The sequence below is a fragment of the Clavelina lepadiformis genome, chromosome 4, assembly GCF_947623445.1.
Source record: "Clavelina lepadiformis chromosome 4, kaClaLepa1.1, whole genome shotgun sequence".
NCBI classification, from domain to species: Eukaryota; Metazoa; Chordata; class Ascidiacea; order Aplousobranchia; family Clavelinidae; genus Clavelina; species Clavelina lepadiformis.
The window spans coordinates 16,052,560-16,073,349 of NC_135243.1; the positions used below are offsets into that span (position 1 = coordinate 16,052,560).

The 20,790-nt window shown below is 36.6% G+C and overlaps 2 protein-coding genes across 6 annotated transcripts in view; one reads left to right on the plus strand and one right to left on the minus strand.

The window, feature by feature from the left end:
- LOC143451919 (insulin-like growth factor 1 receptor) overlaps positions 1 to 2,998 on the plus strand; it is a 28,671-nt gene extending 25,673 nt beyond the window's left edge. Inside the window, exons 25-29 of the mRNA XM_076952698.1 lie at positions 41 to 206; positions 850 to 1,063; positions 1,130 to 1,337; positions 1,589 to 1,720; positions 1,832 to 2,998. Of these exons, the coding sequence (XP_076808813.1) occupies positions 41 to 206; positions 850 to 1,063; positions 1,130 to 1,337; positions 1,589 to 1,720; positions 1,832 to 2,099 (988 nt within the window). The 3' untranslated portion in view covers positions 2,100 to 2,998. The remainder of the gene's footprint in view (positions 1 to 40; positions 207 to 849; positions 1,064 to 1,129; positions 1,338 to 1,588; positions 1,721 to 1,831) is intronic.
- A 48-nt stretch (positions 2,999 to 3,046) lies between these two features.
- On the minus strand, positions 3,047 to 15,857 carry LOC143451920 (epithelial splicing regulatory protein 1-like). Of its 5 annotated transcripts, none has more exons than XM_076952699.1 (18): positions 15,596 to 15,847; positions 15,357 to 15,488; positions 12,976 to 13,121; positions 12,657 to 12,781; positions 11,962 to 12,057; positions 11,702 to 11,756; positions 11,348 to 11,458; positions 10,404 to 10,536; positions 9,489 to 9,531; positions 9,125 to 9,219; positions 8,679 to 8,795; positions 8,369 to 8,458; positions 6,515 to 6,675; positions 6,342 to 6,450; positions 6,062 to 6,269; positions 5,763 to 5,983; positions 5,412 to 5,636; positions 3,047 to 3,828 (listed from the first exon to the last, which is right to left on the minus strand). In XM_076952699.1, the coding sequence occupies exons 1-18, from the start codon at positions 15,734 to 15,736 to the stop codon at positions 3,673 to 3,675; spliced, it is 2,364 nt and encodes a 787-aa protein (XP_076808814.1). In that variant the 5' UTR covers positions 15,737 to 15,847; the 3' UTR covers positions 3,047 to 3,672. The 5 variants fall into 5 exon arrangements, with proteins under 5 accessions (XP_076808814.1, XP_076808819.1, XP_076808818.1 ...); XM_076952704.1 differs by having other exon boundaries at positions 3,688 to 3,828; positions 5,513 to 5,636; positions 15,596 to 15,855; XM_076952703.1 differs by having other exon boundaries at positions 3,689 to 3,828; positions 5,468 to 5,636; positions 15,596 to 15,854.
- Between the last annotated feature and the right edge of the window lie 4,933 nt (positions 15,858 to 20,790).

Genomic DNA, 20,790 nt, shown 5'->3' on the forward strand with positions numbered 1-20,790 from the left:
TCCATATAAACCCTATTACCATTGCTTCACTTTTTTTCAGTGTTGAATTTCTAAAAGAAGCTAGTGTAATGAAAGCATTCAACGCCCATCATGTAGTCAGACTGTTGGGTGTTGTGTCGATAACAGAGAAGCCAATGGTCCTAATGGAGTACATGGAAAAGGGTGATTTGAAAACATATTTACGAAGCACCAGACCAGACGCAGAGGTAAAAGGAATTGGCGTTGAATGTACCAAATCTTTTGTATGCGTTTTCACAATATTGGTCAAGTTTATTCCGATTTAACTCAGAAAAAAGGCATGAAATCAGTATTTTTTTAACCTAATAAAGTTGAGGTCTTTCCAAATATATATCGCAAAACATTCTAAGTTCAAGCGATTCAGTAAAGAAATCTACACTCAATTCGCCACTTCTTGTACTCACGGTAACAGAAAATGTTTAAGGTTACCATGTAAATAGGAAAATGTTAGCTAAGTAATGGCAAACAAAAAAGTGATCACACTGGGAAAGATATTTTCGCCGAATTGCTTGAGTTTGTGACCGTTTTGCGTTGTATCTATGGTTCTATACAGTATTATGTCGCTCTTCGATCGATTACCTTTTGCTAGAAATTTCGAAACATTGCCAAGACAATTTTTAGGCGTGTCATCTTTAAGTGTTGGAAATTGTATTTTAAAATAAAAAGGGCTTATTTGGCTTTATTTCGTCGCTTTATTTAAGTGCACAAATGAGTCTCGGTGCTTTAGTAATGTGAAGAAAGGTGTATATTGCGTCTTGAGTCCCGTTGCTACACTTCGTTATTTTGGGTTTATGTTTTTGCTTCGATCCTGTCAAATGATTTCCTTTCCAGGAACGACGTGGTGATCCACCCACGCTACAGCAAAAGCTGCAGATGTGCGGGGAAATCGCAGATGGAATGGCATATTTGGCAGAAACCAAGTACGTTCACCGAGATCTTGCTGCCCGCAATTGTTTGGTACATCGGGACATGACTGTAAAAATTGGAGATTTTGGGCTAACTCGCGATGTTTATGAAACGGATTACTACCGGATTGAAAGTCGAGGTGCTCTTTTTACCTGTTGTGTCTAAATTGGAATACAACATCTGATAACGGTTTTTGATGATGTAGGTATTCTACCCGTTCGATGGATGGCACCCGAGTCGTTAAAGGACGGAGTATTTGATTCTCGTAGCGACGTTTGGTCCTACGGAATCGTGTTGTGGGAGATAGCTACCTTAGCTGAGCAGCCATATCAAGGTCAGCAACATGACCAAGTAACGAGATACGTGATCGACGGTGGTTATATGGAACAGCCAAGAGGATGCCCAAAACGACTGTTAGTAAAACTCAGCTATGATATGTATTGTATGATGTATGTACTCGTATATTGTATAACCTAATATTCTTTAAATATGGTTTACCTAATCCAATTTGCTGGCCACTTAGTTTGTTGGCGAAGCCATTGTGGTAATTTTGTGGGTAAATGTTTGCTGCGCTGTCTGTACCGCGGTTGCTAGTGGGCATTACGTTATGGTTCAATCAGTAGGTCCGTAATTTTTGCTTTTTTTAATATATTCCCGTGTTCAGATACGATTTGATGTTAATGTGCTGGCACTACAGTCCAAGCATGAGACCGACGTTTGCTGAGATCGTCTCTTCGTTGGTTCCCGACCTCAACGACCAATTCAGAGAAGTTTCATTTTACTACGAATCGAAAGAGTAAGCAATACCAAGATGTTAGTCCCATTCTGATTTCTTGCATGTAATTGGTTATCGTGCTTAAGCTCGACGGATAAAGATGGCTTTTTTTAATATGATCTAACCACATAGGAATGCTGAAGAAAACACCGAGGGTGAAGCATTTTTAGGCGAAGGCGTCGAAAGTGGAGCGCTTAGCACAGCAGATGTTATCGTCAGAGACCTCCATAACATTCACAATTCACATGGAGATAATAACAATGCTTATCGCCATCAGAATGGCGGTCATCAAAATGAACAAACTGGGAATGGGAGTATGATGGTAAATGACAATGACAATTCAGTTCGATATATTCCTAATGCCCTACAAACACACAGACACCCCTCTTCTATTTGCTGACCCTCGTTAATTAAATTGACTTGTTTCACTTGCTTTAGCTATCTTACCAGCTTGATTATTTTCTTCTTTTACATTGATTTTGCTAGCGCAAATACGGTAAACCAGCATATGTTTGTAAATTCAAGTTACCATTTTTTTATTGTACAACGAAATATTCCCAATTCTGTCACCAAATAGTTTTTGTTAATTTTATGCATTGATGAAAGCTTGATCATTGCATACGTATGCTGTGCTTTCGGTGGTGACTTTTTTGTGTTTGAATTTCCACCTTATTTTGTAATTAGTGAACATAAAACCCTTTCGGTAAAGGGTTAGTCGTTTTGATGCAGATCTGTGCAACTGTTTGCCATCATTTTATTAAATATTAGTTCCTTTTGTCAATGTGTATGGTGCGTTACCTTTGTATCAAGTGAAATAGTGTGCTTCGACTCGCCATTTTGGTTACGTAATGAACTTAACGGTGCGTGTTTGCATATGAGCAATGCTGTATATAATTATGTAGATAAGGGTACCTCGACCTTGGCAATATTATTGGGCTAGAAGCGTGTTTTGGTTTCCAATACTTTTGAAGTTGGTATGGTTGACAGAAGTAGAAGTAAAGACAGTATTTGTTAAATACACTTTTCCTGGCCCGTATACCTCGCGTTTTACTTCATATACACTTGGTTGTTTATTCTTGTCGTTTTGGTTGCACTTTGGGAAGTTTCTTTAAATGAAAACTCGAACTTCAGAAATAGGTACGTCTTGGACCAGACATGAAATGATGCAAAGTATCTGCGCATTTGTGCCCGTGATCTTTTGTAAATAAATTGTACCGAGGTTTTTGTTCAATAACCCATATCGTCTTGGTAATGTATATTTTTTTGAAATACAGTGCATGGAATACGTATCACCTCTAATGATGAGGCATTCATTGGCTCTCGATATTTATGTCAGAGTTTCACATGTTTGTTTTTCAGCTTATTTATAATACATAAAGCGCTACGTAACATCACACTATAGTAGGATAAGCGTAGTAAGGCACATAAAAAGTCTATGTACACATAATTGCAGATCTAAATCTAACGGAAAAAAACTGACACTATATGCAATGCAGAATTAATTTATGATAAAACAAGTGATTTAGTTAGCGAGAAGTGTAGACTAATACAGGTCTACCATAAGCGCGCCACCGGTATATTGAAGTCCCTTGAACAGAGCAGTTGTTAAAAGAACCATTAAGTAAAAATGTCCACCAACCCACCATCGTTCACCCTGTGCAAAGTGAAGACAAACACCGTCCATTGGAACAGAATAGTGCTGCACCATCATAAAAGCAAACCAGCGATTGAATAAGAATATAAACGAGTAAATAAATAAAGTAAAAAAATTCTGATTGAAAACGGTGAAACAGCAACATTGTCACGTACGTAAAATGGCGCAATTAACGTACATCTAAACAACGATTGTAAAACGGCATTGCAGTAGACTACCGGGTTATTGAATGTTAACAGGTTAGTTTTAGCCTACGTACAGCAATTACTGGCTAATATTTTAAGCAACATTTGCGTAAGTCCTCTCAACCATGATTTTGTTACAGCAAAAGTTCTACATATCGATTGCCCATCAGTTTACGATTTCTCTCCACTACAGCACGGTGTGCCTCTTCGAGTGATGCAAACGTCACCAACGCTTCCCCGGCAGGTAAAAGCTGGTCATTGTAAAGAAGCTTAATGGAGTTAGAGTTGACCTAAAAGTAGACGCGAAGCATTAACTCATTAAATTAGGATACCATAAACAGCCGTTGCCATTTTTATCGTGTTTTTTTGTGTTGCATTTCCGTGACTCTTTTTAATGCACATCTTTGGTTTAGGCTACATTCTCCACCTTCACAAAGTTATTTCTTCACCCTGACTAATCACCTTTTTGTAAACCCTCCTCCTTAAATTGTAACATGTTTGTGTTTCTGCTTATACTTTTGCATTACTTTTGAGCCTCATAAGTTGTTAGTTTCCAGCCACCATTTATCAACACCACATTACTGTGCTTACCATGGAAGAAATAGGCTACATCAATTTAACCAGCGAAGATGCGGTCGTTATTCCGGTTACTAATTACAAGTCAAATCGTTCCAGACTGCTTAAATATGTCAGGGAAGCCCTTAGCAACCGAAAACCATGCAGTCCTATTGGATGGATACACCATTGTTGCCGAATTTGTAAACTTGGTTGTTGCTTTACGTAAGTTTAACTTATGCACACCCATTCGCTGTTGTTAAGACCGATTTGAAAGTTAGGATCAACGACTTGTTGAACTTCAGCAGGATAAGTCTGTAAATGACATTATGCGGAAAGTTATTTTGTAAAAGCCTGTAGTGACCATTTATATATGTAGCCTATAGACGTGTGACCTCAACGGCACGCTACATATAACAATTCTTTCGATATTTATGGCTAAGTTTTAAACTATAGTATTAACAATAGCTTATTGTAAACAGTAATACAAAATGGCTTATTAGTATAGTCTGTAAAGTTAACTCTAATACTGTGTAGACAAGAACATATTTAAAAGCATTTTCCAAACGCGATCGTTCTTTGTTTTTTAAACTTTTGCGATATTTATTTGATTGATTAAAAATTGGTCGTATATTTCATGAAAATGCAACAACTCTTGAAATATCAAGGAGATGTTTCTAACTGGACAGAATAATTAATTAACAAGGATAGTTTTTATTGAAATGCGTCTATGGTTTTATATAAAGTACGACTTCAATCATAATGTTTGCCAACAAATGTTTAAGATAAATGTTAGGCCTACATAATCAAACAACAAACAAACTAGTCTTGTATGCAGTTTAAATGCCTTATAGGCCCTAGGGTGTGGAATAGCACCTTTCGACCATAATAAGACCTAAGCAAGTTTTTCACACAAGATACTTTCAAAAATTTAATGTTGTGAACTATAATTACCCACAATGAGTATCATGTAAGTTTTTGTATTGTGCAATTTGGCTGACGTCAAAAAACGTTTAAAAGGTTTGCATTTAAATAAAAAGAAGTAAGTAATCCAAATCAGTATAAGCTTACAGTAGACAAGATCTCGTTAAGCGCCCCAAGCTATACAGTAAACCGGTCTTTAACCAATTATTCTGTGAAAATTTTCTCATAGCATGGCATTTAAAAACGTTATTATCTATAGCTCTTGAAACAAAGTAAAACCATACAAAACACACCACAACAGTCATGTTAATTAAGCTACATAACAAAATCTGCCCTCGTGCTGCAGATTACATGTTTTTGGTAAAATAGTCTGCATAATTAATCATGCACTCACATTGTATCCTTTCAGAAATGTAAGTATGTCGGAGACACCAGCATTGTACGGCATACCTTGCAAGCGCACTTGTATACCAACCCCCGTTGCTGGATTAGTACCTGCTGGAGCCGCCGAATTTGGGGAAGTTAAATTTGCAATCGGTGTTGTGGCAGGTATTGGGTTCGCTGAGGACGGTGACACTGGCGGAGTTGGAAGGTATTGAGCATAAGGTAGAAACGTGGGCTGGAAAAATCAAAAAAGTGTAATAGCGTTCTAGTACTTTGCTTTTATCAGTAATGGGTGCATGACACCTTTCAAAATATGTGCGCGTTTGACTAGATGAAAAGTGAAATTAAATATACCGCATACCTGTGTGTATATAGCGGTTCGAGGAGCCGCTAATAATGTTTGAGCCTGGATCAAATCAAGAGTTTGCAAGGTTGGTATTCCAGGTTGTGAAACGACTGGAGGTTGCATTAGAAGAGTCCCGTGCGGTGTCTGGACAATGAAGGGAGATGTTGCTGGAGCGGTTGGCGCAGGAATAGCAGTTATTGAACCAGCGGTTGGTACAGGCTCAGGAGGAACAATAGCTAAAGCAGCAATACTGTTATTTCTGATACAAAGGCGGTGATGTAAATTTTGCTTGCATAAAATATGTGGTTATTTACCCATGCCAGGGGGTGGCATCATTCCGTTCCTGTTCAGTGTCCCCCCCATCAATACGATGTTCATTTCATCTCCAGAACACTGGAAAACTTCTACGTATCTTTCCCCCATATGTTTTTTGTGACACCCTCCCTTGCTTACATCTAAACCAGCAATTCCAGCTTTCTCAGGAGAACAAAGTTGAATAAAAGCGTCTCCTGAAGGTCGACCCTACAATTAAAGGTTAGAATTAAGAAAGGCATAGTCATGGCATTTAAGTCCACCATTCTCCCTTTCCCTTACCTGCTGGTTGAGTACCATGTGAATGCCGTTTGGAAGAATATAGAGAGACAATTCTCCAAGAAAGTTCATAATATCTTCAACTGTAGCGGAATACGGCATTCCCCGTAACCTTCACATGCATTTGAGTAGTTAAAAAACTAAAATTATATGTTTACAAACAAACCTGGACATACCTGATGCAATTGCGAATACAACCCGGCGTGATAGGTTGTTGATACGCAGGTGATATCTGAGCATGGGGCGACATTAACGTCTGCTGGTTGTTCGGTAAAATTAAAGGTACCGGTGCTGGCATAGTGGGAATAATTGGAGTTGTCATGTGTCGACTAAGTACCTGCCATATCGCAAATTGTTTTAATTTCATCAGTTTTATACTAATGAGGAAAAAATCCTCCTAGGCAAAAAGCCATCAGACATATAACATACAGAAATGTTTAGTGAAAATATTGTAATGGTTGTTGAAGTTAAAGTTCTAATGCATGTAATTGATTGACATGAAATCAATTGGTTTTAGTTTGATTTAATAGGCTTTGCTGTAAACAAAAAAATATCTATATATTTATATAGGATACTTATTGCAGACAAAGCGATTGAGAATATGAAGTCATTGGGCATTTTCTACACAATTTGTTGTTTATCTGTCATCTTACTAGCGAGTCAAGATACGTCGCAACACGCTGTCAAGAGGCGATATTATTAGTCTTATACATGCCGCAGGCGCATCCGCGACACTTCACCTTCCGCTAATATATGTAATCAGCATCATTGGCTAACCAGCCATATACGTGGCATGATCAATGATCATTAAACCTTTGGACAAGCATTTGGTTTAAAAGTGGACGATTTCGTTTTTCAGTTACGTTTGACGTGGCTATTTTTCTCCAACTTTTTCTCAAAGAGGACGTGGCATCAATAATGCACAAGCAATTGAACTGCGTGTATAGGACTATCACTATGCAGTATGTTCTACATAATGAGGATAATTTAACCACGTCCAACACGGGCACGGTAATCTATACGCTACGCATGAAGAACACTATCCTCAATGTACGATATACTGTAGATACGAAAACTGACATAAAATAATAGCTTACAATAAGTTTAGTAGGCTATCCAAGAACACCACTACGTATGACACACACACACACACTGTCTAACATATTACTTTATCTTTTGTGAGTAGCACTATAGAGTACAGAACACCGGTATAAACTAATTTTGACATTACCTGGCGCGGTTCATATGAAGTATAAAAAGTATTCTAAAACGTTTTTTGTTTCCAATTTGCTTGCAGCTGGAAAAAATCTATTACACTCGCGATACAATTGCAGCACTTGTTAGCTAAACACCACACCAACACCACACACTATGTACAACAAAGTAACCTAAACATTTTCATTTTATTCACATGTCGTTTCTCTCTTGCCTGTCTGTCTAATGGCTCAAAGTTTAAAAACTAATTAAGCTGCTTGTGTTTCAAATTAGTAGTTCCAAAATAATTTGCTAACTTTTTTCAAGTCATTTTGCGTTGTATACTTTGTCGCAATTTCTATAATGGTTAAAAAGACAAAGACGATCATCTGGGCAGGTCACAATGCTGCCTAAGGCGTTTTACCAGAAAATTACGCCAGTGATAAAAACAAGATTGCAAACTACGTAGTCCAACTTCAGTCATGTAGTTAATCGCTTTTCTTAAATATATTTTGTATGTGTTGACAATACATAATGTAAATTTATGTTTTTCCGAAAAACATCCGTAGGACTTGCAAAAACTCAATGGAAAACGTATGCGTTATAAGGGTTAACTGAGGACTCGTTTTCATATAAGAAACAGAATAATAACATCACGAAAATGATTTCAATATGGCGTGAATAATTCCATCAAAAGAAATATGTTCTCGGATCTTTTCCATATTTCAAAACATAAATAAGTTCTTGGTCTTTCTCCATCCAAAAATTGGTTTTATTTTAAATTTTCTTACCGTGTTTATTCCACTCCTTTAACAAAATTAACGTGATAAACTTACTTGTTGCACTTCAGCAGCGGTACTTTTGAATATTTCCACGTATCTCTTCCCCAAGGTTTGTTTATGTTTACCAAGTGCAGCAAGGGCAGTCTGCAATTAATTGTTTTAAAATTATATCTAAGCATTTGTCAAAAGTAAGTTGTCAAGTTTCAACCAAGAAGAGAATGTAAACCACACATAAGTTTTAAATAAATTTGTAAAACATCCTCCTTGTTTTGCTGAAGATTGTTGTAGCTTAAAAACATCTTTTACCAAAAAGACCCCAAAAGTAACAAGAATAGTTACACTGCAATTCTTTTACTGTCTGTACCTTTTCACTTGCAAAGAGTACGAAAGCGTCTCCTGTTGGCCTTCCGTCAGGATGCTTAACGAATAAAACTCCTTCTTCGCTGTGAACGACGGGAATATCGGAACCAAAGAATTCTATCTGTAATGATGAATTTAAAGTAAATTTGTATATAAGTGTGAAAATGTAGGCTTGCGTGTAAGTACCTAACAGGCATTTAACTGTCTATGTAATCAAATTAATTATTTAGAATCAAATAGCACACCTTAAAGGACCTATGGAGAAAAACTTCATAGAGAAATTACGAAACTATAAAAATTACTCATAATGGTGGGATTGACCGATGGACATAATAAGCGATGGCCATCGCTATTCAATTTATTATGCTTATGTACATTTTAAACAAGTTCGAATTACGGCAGTATATAGGCTACTTACAACTTCAATCAATGCAGGCCTACTGTGCTTACAATTTCATTGGAAGTTGCAGTAAACGGCAGACCGCGCATTCGCACAATTGCGTCACCTTCTTTCGAAAGAAAATGAATTGCTTCACACGAGGTACCTGTTTATAAGGAGAAAATATTTCAGAAATGAAGTTAGTTTTTTTCTTTGTCGATTTCGTAACGGTTTTAGCAGGTCATTGGAAGTCTTTTCGAATAAATCAAATCTGGCAAAATCTTAGCGTTGCTGACCACGCCTGCCACAAGCCCTCTTATGATTTCTTTCATCAACAATTCTAACAGAGTAACCAAAGCTTGATAAATATCAAGTTTTATGCCTTTAAATGAACCACACTTATGGTCCTTTCAGTCTATTTTTGGTTGTATGTACCTGTAGCAACTTTGAGGAAATCATCGCCCGTGGCACGATAAACCTAATATAAAAATCATGCTATGTTGTTAGAAGCTACAACACACTACTTAAATACACTACAGCCCAGAAAAAAAACTTTTATTTAGGTATAGTAGCAAACGAACTATTGGCTATGTGTATTCTGATAAATAATAATGTTCCTTAAATATCTCTGCCTTCCCAATATGCATGATATGAATCATTTTTACAAACCTTTCAAAATACATTAAAATTGCAAAATAAACTGTCTTTCAACTTTTCGTTTAGTGGTTGTGTTAACCAACCATCCTCAATACCAATTTAATGATTACCATCTTGCATGTTTTAAAAATTAGTTTTTTGGCACATTTTTGATTAAATTATGTATCTTGGTTAGCACCTTTCTCGATACCACAGTCAATGGCGAAAACTATATAAACGACTACGTATATAAAATGCTGTTGTCAGTTGTTCTTTTGCAGCCTAAGTCTTTTAACGTTGCTATTATGTTGTTTGTAACGTAAACGATTAAGGCTTCCCTGCATCAGAATTGACGTGAGACTAAGGGTTCCTAGAACTGAATACTTTAGTCAGACGCAATCTGTCAATCCTATTGCGCATTGTGTTATATCTTTATGTTCGGATACGCGTAAAATGATTCACACCGTTTCCTATTCTACTCTATGTGCCATATGCAATCGTATTGTAATTTTTCCATTTGTTTATCTGCGTGTGTATTGTCTGTAAGCGGGGCAACGGTGTAAACTGGATGCGCAACTGTTTTCCCAGCACTTTATGTGGGTCGATGGTATTAATGCGTTCCCCAACACCAATAACAACAGAAAAGTTGTTCAAGTCGTTAACCAGTAACAGAAGCATGTTTAGCGGCAAAATTAATATAAGGTATGCTCTCACCTCAATATATCGGTTGCCCATGTGATGCTTGTGACGTAAGAGTGCCAAATCTCTTTGTTCTTCGTTTTCAAAACGCACCAAAGCTTCTCCATTCCGCCGACCCTGAGGATTAAGTACTAGCGCTGCACCGCCCCTGCAGTGTTACCCATTTTATCATAATACATGAGTTTGGGGTAAAGGAGAAGTTGGGCGCGTTTTAACGAATAGAACGTGGCGACAGCAGCACCGCGAAATGAACCCACCAACACCAAAAGCAGTTGTCACCGTTGATGGACAATAACCAACACCAGACATTCACCATGGAATCAATGCAATGTATGCGAAAAATAACATAAAATTTAGATCCACATTCAGAACAAACGTAAACCATGATTAAGAAACACCTGATAACAAGTAAAACCGCTCAAGCAAGAGCAAAACAAAACCTGAATGAGCTTACACACGTGCTGAAATGAAACCTGTTTGAAATTAAGTCTGCTTTAAACTGTGCGCTAATTCAACGATCCAGTACCGATTCCGGTCAAAAATCAATTTTTTTGTAACTCCGGTTACATGCGATTTGTTGATAACTCAGTAATGGCAAACGGTTTTGTGGAGTATGATACATAAGTTGTGTACTTAAGTTAGATGTTTCAGAAAACTGGGATGCTTCACATTATTGCACTAAAGCTTGCCAGCTCAAATACATGGTGTCAAATTTGCTGAATGCCAGTCATACCGATTAAGAGCGAGGAAGTACAAAATGCTTCGACATCACAAACTTTCCGTCTTAAAAATGACAAGGCTGTTTAGTTATTGCTTGACATTCGCGTGGAAATACTTTGCGTGTTAAAAAATTAGCTGGTGCACTGTGTCTAAGTTTGCTATAATAAAAACATCAACAACACATGGGGCTATGATTCTAGAATTATGATACAACAACAACTGATTGTAATTTGGCAAACCTTGGAATGTTAAGCCCTTTGAAAAACCTAGCCACGTCATGATCAGATGCTTGCCATGGTAAACCTCTTGCTCTAATCACAGTATCATCTCTTACAAGCTCTGACGTCATACTGTAAAATCAACAAAAGTGAAACAACAGGTGCTCTTGAAGTATACTATGCAGGTATGCTGCATAAATACATGTACTGTAGTATACGTACATATATTTATATTAATAAGTAGTAAACTGAATATTTCATGTTCAGTTACAAATCAATTTTGATTCCTGCTTCGAATTACAAGTCCGCAATTGCTCCAAATATTATGCAACAACGATTAGTGAATACATTTTTATAAAACAGTTTAACACTAACCAAGGTCCAGTGTCCAGTCTGGCGACTATTCTTTCAGGTGCGTTGAAAACGTGACCTACGTAACAATAGCATTTAATTTTACTGTGATCGAATCGTGCAATATCACCGATTAAAACTTGCATTTTTAAAGTTTTTATGTCAAGTTGATAAGGATTAAGTATAAGTAGACCGGACAGGCGGTGGTTTAAAGGTATATATTGAAGATTTTATACACAGTCGCGTTGAAAATGTGAGACAGATATGTAATCTTGTCTATTTACCATATCGTTCTGAAACAAGGACTTGGATTACTGCTCCCATACGCCGCACGTGGTCCACACCAAACGTGCCAAAACTTTCAACATCTATGTTTAGGTCTTCAATACGAAAGAAAAGTTAAGAAAGGGTCAGAAGATGATTTTTTAATATGGTACAATGGTAAGTAGGCCCACACTATTACCCCAACCTAACGTATTATTATATTATTACATTAGTTTACACATTTTAGTAAGAAGGTGTGTGGCATGTGGAATTTCACATGAGAAATAGAACGGTGTTGCACTAAATATAACCTGGATATGTTTTCAAAGCGTAAAAGCATCGAACATGTGCCGACTCACATGGGTGTCTAAGCAAACTTTTTGTTAATTGCTAGTAAAACATATCCTGGTTATAAGACTTATTGTAACAAAAGACTGTAGCAACAATAAGCGATACGTGCACTCGGCAACAGCTGCTTTGTGCAAACACTACACGAAACAGCGGGCTCCAATCAGCTATTTAAGCACCAAAGATAATATGTTTGTTTTAGCGATAGATCGCTCCATAATTAACATGACATGTGGACACGTATCATACACGAATTTGTTTTGTATTATTTTATCTTACGTTCCAGTTACACCTAAACCTAATTATATACATAACCCATCAACTAAAAAAAGTCTGGTAAAAAGTGTTTTGAATCTACAAAAGATACAATTTAGCATATCCTGCACGGAATCCGGGGTGCGTGTGTCAGCGTAATTTTCGTTGTAAATTTCCATTGCGTCTGTTTCCATAGAGTTGCAGCAAAGCCTGAATTCTTTCTTTAAGTCGAAAAAGCTAAAAAGGAATAATAACGCAAGTTTTCTTTGTAAAACTTATAAGCAATCACTTCTGATGAAACCTTTAGGTTATCGATTTAGTTTTTCAAACTTAATAATAAAAGAAGTGAAAAATCATAAAATATTCCGCTTGTTTTAAATAATGTATTTTGTGAGTATAAATTAAACATCATATTTAACAACCAACGATACCTGTAGCAAAATTCAGGCAAGGTAGTGTCTGACCACACGGAAGCGGGCATTAAAACTTGACGTAAATGACATTGCCCATCGGTGCAAAGAGTAAAACTGCATGTTCTTCCTTGATCGTTAAGTTCGTTTCGTAACGTCTCCTCGAACTGTAAGGGGCAATATAAAAAGTGTTTGATATGTACCGCATGTATGTTTTTTTCGAAAGACGTAGGCCTACAAATGAAGAAAAATTACCATCGCAAAGTTGGTCACCGTGCATGTTTCCTGGTTATACGTATTCAGTTCATGATTTAAAATGCGAAGTTGGTTACTCGTTTTATATATGGTTTCACCTTCATATACTTATTTGCATACGAACTTGGTTTATTGGTTATATGCTACCTAATAAGAATTGTACCTGGTAGAAATGGTTAATTATCTCTTTACATAATATATGTAGATTAAGTTAAAAATAGAGAATATACAATTGAATAAATAACCAGAAAGTCGGCATGTAACAATGAACATTTAAATAGTTTTTATGGGCAAATACATCTTCCTAAAATTAAAAGCTTCGTTAAATTTAGAAAGAAAAAGTAATGTATTGCAGTGTAAAGCTTATATATAAAGTTGAAAAGTATCGGGCTTCATGCGTGGTCTCACAAGCCAGCGACCTCAAATCTAAACTCGGGAGCAGGGGACTTGATGTTGTCAGATTTACTGTCGAACAAGGAAAAATCTTTGGCATTTCCAGAGTAAATGGCAGACCTTACCGGACAAAAGTGAAGATCGTTATATATGTGAAGTTTTGGGTTTACCAAGTGGGACAAAAAACGCCATCGAGGGCGATTACGCGTTAACAAGGGTGAAGTGATGGGTTGAGATAGATTGTTGGCTAAAGTAGACGGAATTATAACGCATATAGGGATGAAAAGTTCGGCGTGCAAGTTTATGAATTTCGTGCGTACACGTGGTAGGCTACATTTTCCACTACATATTCCATTACATATAGTTACAGCCTATAACCTAAACCAATTCTGCAAGTACTGTACATTGCAGCCGCCAACCTTCGCAGACTAAGACGTTTTCGTCCACTTTGGCCAACAACAATCCCAATCCATCACTCCATTCTTTGCGAACGCGTAATTGCGCGTATTTGTCCCACTTGGTCAACCCAAAACCTTACACGTAAAGGTTTACACTTTTGTCCAGTATAGTTTACCATATACCATAGTCGACAACCAAACACGGAGGGCATAGTTGCAAGTCAGACGTTTTATTCAACATTATCAAACCAACACCATCGCTGTGCGCTCTTGGGTAGGCTACTGTTCGTGCTGCTACACCGTGTTTGCGTTATATGATTTATAGTTTATCAAGTTCGGACAAGAATGTACAACAAATTAAAAAACGCGCAAATGGTTGAATCCACTGCAGTATGCGGATGTAACAATTAACCTGGTGCTTAGAACTTGGTTAGCAAACGTCGCCAAATTACAGACATGCAAAGTCGCTGCACAATGCACATGGATAAATACTCCAATACGCCTCACCACTTAGTATATTTGAAGAGAAACAGGCAAAATATTTGCAGGTAGGTTTGATAAAATAAGTCTGAGCAACAGAGGTACAGTTTAGTAAAAGAGAACACTTAACCGAAGATCGCGTTGAATGTGCGACTTTCACCGGTGAGACAGATTTCTCTCAAAAGTATGCAAGAGATGCGACAAAGAACATAACAACACTTCAGCCTAAAACTATTTTACAGATATAGCAATAATTTATTTTTTATTTTTTAGTGTTTAGAATAAGTTTATTCAAATGTAAACAGACCGGATAACGCCAACAGCATGTAAGCAACTGCTTTTAAAAATGGTGCCTTGAGTGTAGTTACTGTAGTGAGTCGGTCGGTTATTAAAGGATTTAAAAAATCTGATGCTTATAAAGTTAAACAGTTAAAGCAAAGGGAGTTGTTTAACTTAACTCATGTACATAAAAAATGGGAGGTAAACCATTTTGCAAAAATATTAAACAACAATGCTTTATGAACAAAATAATTCATATTTTTTCAAGGTCAAACTGTTGATCATATATGTGGATTGCCATACTCGATCAATTCTCACTAAGCTAAATGCAGGGAAAACGTTTGTGGACGTCGGGAAAAGAAATATTAGGTCAAGAAATTTCATATATACTTTTGTTTATTTTTGACGGTAATTGTATAATTCAATGTCCACTAACTGTTTGCCATGGTTAGCCTATATCGAAGAGTCAATAACTTAAGTGAAGTCGGACCGGTAACCACATGCGCATACTAGTGCATTATGGTAGTATGGACATATGTTCCATCATGGTGAAACGAACAAGCAAGGTATAATCAAACATAAATGACATGTTATAACCTGATGAATTGCATCTTGAAATACAGGGGCGTTTTCCAGAGTTTGGCTGGTGATGTTAGTTTCTTTCTGCCATTCTTTTCGTAAACAAAAGTCGTTTGACGGTTTCACATAAATGTAATGGATATCGCCAGTCTAAAGATAGATTCAATTCTCTAGTCAATCGTTTTTACTGCATTATATAGGCGGCTCTTTAAAAGTGTCAGAATCTCTCAAAAGAAAAATCATAAGAAAAAACTAACCTGATTTTGATTGAGATCAAGGAGCTGCCATACGATGACAACAAGATCACTTTCATCACTTCCGAGTAACTCTGAACTATTATCTCCTGTGGTTCCGCAGTAAAATAACACCAATATGTCGCAGTAATGACTCGAACCCATTATATTGCAGTTATGTTAAATACCCAAGTAACTATCCCGCTTATTGCTTATGACTGCTGTAGAAAAGAACCGATCCACTCTTCTTAATAGGCGGCGTTTTTCCCAATCTCCTCAGTAACAACTAAAGCGTCCTTTGTACACACAGTATCCTTTGCAAAGTAATCATGTTAATTATAAACTTTAACATATCCCTTCGCGACAGATATAATGATCGGCCGCATATTCATCTGTGTATTGTTTTCTGCTGGTGATTCCTCTGCGGGCGCACTTAATGACACTTCACATTGGCAACAACGAGATACATATGAATTGTTTCCAGACTAAATCTACATTATTTGAAGGCAGAGATAACAAACGCAGTGCATGTTGTTGCGCCACAACTCGCAGCGTGAGGCTGCTCTCAAGTACGCGTGATTTCGGTCCACAACTTCGCTGGAATCTTAAATTCCAGCATGTATTTGTAAAGGTGAAAAGGTTAAGCTCATTTTTAAAGCCGTATTTGCCCCAAAAAAGGTTAAACGCTTAATTCAAGACACAGCAACACACACAAAATATACTTTCATACTCATCTTTGAAAACTAAAAACTTATGGAATAATTTGACAATTATTGAAGTTATTGTTATTATATAATATTCACATTTTCATATTTGAATCAAATGTTTAAAGCTATGTTAACTACATTAACGTTATCGTTGCGAAAAACTTCAACTTATTCAATTTTGTGAACTCGTGCATAGGAATGGTGTGTAACTGGAATAAGTGCATTCATATAGCAAAAATTGAATCATGCCCCTGGTCACACTATAGAGCGATTTTTTTTGAAAAATAAATTTCTTACACATACAAATTATCTTTTAACAGGACGAAAAATATATTGTAAATGAAGTATGTTCCTTTTAAACACAAGTTCCGGTTACAGGTTATATGACTTATGACACTATAACGAATATCGAACTATATACGAGTGTCCCAACTCATTAATTCTTATCGATTCTAAACAACGCCTATGCACTGTAGTTAGAAGTTTCAAAGTAGAACTAAGCTATATAGCGTCATTGGGATTGTCACTATTTTTTACTGAAAGAGAGAGTAGTTCCAACTGCACTAACCGAACTTGCACAACCACAACGCAAGTTCAAAAACCTATCATTGTCCCATTTCTTCTCGTGCGTTAAAGACTTAAAGTATTATTTTGGAATTTGTGTAATTGGAAAAGTTGCTTTCGGTTCCTCAAGTATACATTTTATACAAGCTGTGTTGATTAGTTTGAATTAACTTAGGGTTAGTTTTGGACTGGAAGATTTGTTGGAGAATTTAAAATTTGTAATTTAATGTGTCGTTACTTTTACTAATTTTATCGGCCAAATCTAAAACCAAAAACTGTATTTGAAGGTAACCTTTTTTTTCGTTGAAAAGCATTAGCGTTAATGGGCTGAATCAGAATATTTTCTCCTGTAACGTTTTTAGTTAATGCATTTCCGGTATATAATACTGTATTTGTTTCGCGAAGATCTCAAGTTGATTTTTAGGAAGTGAAAAGACGCCACAGCATCGCAAAGATCAAAAATTAATTATTGTTAACTCAAAAAGGAAAACATTTCTTTTAGGTTAAAACTGGCTTGAAAGTTAGCGCAAAACTCTGATGGCTGATCTTAATAGTTCCATCGAAAGATATTCCTATAAAACTGTATTTGGGATGCCAGATGAAGTATAACGTTTTAGTATGGGGAAAAGTTGGTGGAAACGAAAGTGAGAAATTCTTTCTAAAACCTCGTGAGAATATGTGGGGGAAAAGTCATTTATTTGGAAATTCTCAAGATCAGGATGGAATCTTTGGAGAATCAAACACTGGAATTTTTTTGGTAGGCTATACAGTAACATACATCATAGATTTTCCAAATTTTCTTTTCTTTTTGTGTTATGAGACCACATTACCTAATTGTTTTTATTCATTAGAGTTAAGCATAGTTTTCTTATGTTTCTTCTATGCAATCCGGAACGTTCTTCTGAACGTTCTTTTTGCGATGAGTGTTCGCGGTGAAGGTCCATGATTCGCATCTATTTTGTAGAACAGATCTTACACACACTTTGAGAGGCCGGACCTTTATAGAGATCAGGATTTTTCGATCTGTGGGAATAGCTCAAAGTCGAAGTTGAAAGCGTCTTTGGAAAGGGCTATTCTTTGACGAATATCCCTCTTGTAGCGAGCGTCAGTTATAATTGTTACGAGGGAGCCAAGGTGATTGAACCACGATTAATCGCACTATTTCCCTATAATGTAGTATTTCAGTTTTTAGGAGACCAGGGTTTTTGTTTATTGGTGTTGCTACTTATCCCATACTTTTTATTGATTTTGGCAGTCTTAGTTGAACCTTTGGTGATTTTGTTATGAAAACCGTATCATCAGCGTATCGAATATTGTTTATTCTTACACCGTTCGATAGAATGCCATTACCAGCATCTTCCAGTTCGCTGAGAGCAATCTCTCCATAGAGGTTGAATAAATTAGGTGGAATTACACAGCCTTGCATGAGAAGCATTTTTTCAAACCTTACGGCAAACGAACAGCGTCTTGTTGTTGGTAATGTTAGTATAATAATTAATTAATTCTTTGGTATAATTATAGGTTATATAGCAATGGCGTAACTACACTATGGCTATCCTCGGAAGACGCCTAAGACCCAGTGCTGGATTAACCTATAACAAAAATAAGCACGTGTTTAAGAAGTCCAATAAAAGAGAGGTAACATCTCTTCAACATCTTCCATTTTCCATGGTTGAGGATCCAGTGGCATACCGTGGGTTTTGGCCATCTTGACTAGAAGCAAAAAATTTCCGTCCTATTTCCTGTTGCGTAGCTTATCTTATATTTAGAATTGCGTTGAGTGTGAGACTAAAAGTTTTTAAAACTGTGTCAAAAATTCCCTCGTTAGTCCGCCCAAAGTAAGGGCGGCTCAACAATTAATCTACACATTCAAAAAATCTTTAAGATGTCTCACAAAGAAATGTGTTAATATATTTTTACGTACAATAGAAGAAGCAATTTATGGTGTATAATTTTGAAACACCGTATATAAAGCGATTTTGTAAACCCGTTTGATTGACTTATACCCACCTACCAAAAATGCGACCAACAATAAGTAATGAAAAAGTAAAAACACCGATATGGTACCAAAAACTATTAGTTCACGAATGGGGCATTGCCCAATAGACCTCAACTCCCAAGTACGCTATAGTAGATTACCTAAGCAAATCGTACGAATCGAAAAAATTGAAAAATAGCCCTAAAAAGATAGAAATTTGCGCAAAATTAAAGCTAAATTGTTAGTTTTATTTTTATGCTAAGCAGCGCTTGTGTAGCGGCCATTAAACGAAATCCTCCCCGTCGCTAGTTGACACTATTACATTTGCAGTTAACGAGAAAAATATACTGTCGTCGTCACCAAAATGCATTTACAAAAAGGTAGGCTTATTGGCAATAACATTCGTATGCTTTATATTCTGGGAATTACCGTTACAATAGATTGGTCAAACAACTAAAAATTGTTTACTATGAATTCCCAGAATAGTTTAAACAAAATTTCTACCTTACTAAACCTTTGGTCATGTAGGGGCTTGACGTTGATAGGGAAAATTACTAGTTTTAAATTATTGGTAATTCCAATTTTAACTTACAAGGCATGTGTACTTCCTATTAATCTTTCGACAACCTTTATGAAGAAAGTTAAAGCCTTATTGTGCTGCTTTATCTGTGGTTCCAAATGGGAACGAATCAAACGCGAAACTTTTTGCACTATAGTTATGCTGAAGGTGGTGAAAACATGATTGATATTGAGGCATAAATAAACGCATTAAAAATAGAATGGATTAAGCTACTAATTGACCCTAGTTACCACTCTTTATGGAAAGAACTTGAAAAAAACTTTTTCAGAGAGAAAGTTGGTTTCATCATGCCTCCTACGGTCCACAGTTAACTTAGAAACGAAGTTGCCTAAAACTGTTTTGTCACTACGCTCTTAGAGATCTTCGGTAAGCGCATGGCGTACCGTATTTAAATTGTGCTTCGCTATTTATTTTGTACTACTGTTTCTTTATTGTTTGTTGTTGTTGTGTCGTTAATTAATCATTAAAAATTATTGGTAAAAAAGGAAATGTACTCATGACGCATCTACGTTTGTTTTATCGCTGTTTTGTTCTTTCCAATTACAGACTTTGTGTTGAGCACGATAATAAAAAATTCAGATTTAGAGAATGCATGTGCAAACCTTAGGCCGGCAAGCACGCAACTTCTGTATAGTCACATGGAGTTTCGCGACAAATTGCCTAATTGCACTAAATTCGTTCCGGAAGACTAAGGTGCCTTCATCGAACCTCATAAAAACAAGGCCAGCAAACCGTCTTTACTATCACTCTTAGTTCACTCAACGCAGACACATTGGCCTAGAGCCGGCCTGGTGAAATCGCTGGAGCTGGAGGATGGACAATCATTAAACGATGCAACGTAGGGCAAGTTAAGATTGTTTTTATTCTCTGCTTTAGTGAGTTCCCTTTTGGTGCAAAACCCAATTTCAAGAAATCGGTGAAATTGCCGTAAAACCGGCCCTGCCCCTTATCAGAGGTGGGCAGTTGGTACTTTAAAAGTACTGTCGGTAACGGTACCGGAACTTAGCAAAAATGTATCGACGGTTCTGGTATTTGGTACTATTCTAAAAAAGTAGTTCGGTACTTTGTCTGTACTTGGTACCGGTAATTTTTGTGTAAAAGATGCTGCTGTAAATGCAATGTTTGCCGCTATTATGCTCCGGGTAAGGGTTACTTCAGGTCAAAATAAGTTTATATGTGACGTTAATCGCTCGCAATTTTACTTGACATTTGTAGATTAAAAAAGATCAACAAGTTCTAAAATTAGAATTAAAACTTAACATGAATTTTTGAAAACATATTTATTAAAATCTTGAAATTATCACATGAAAAGTATCGAGTACCGGGACCGACTGAAATATCTTTAAAAAAGTAATTCGGTACAGAGATTCGGTACTTTTTTAAAAAGCAC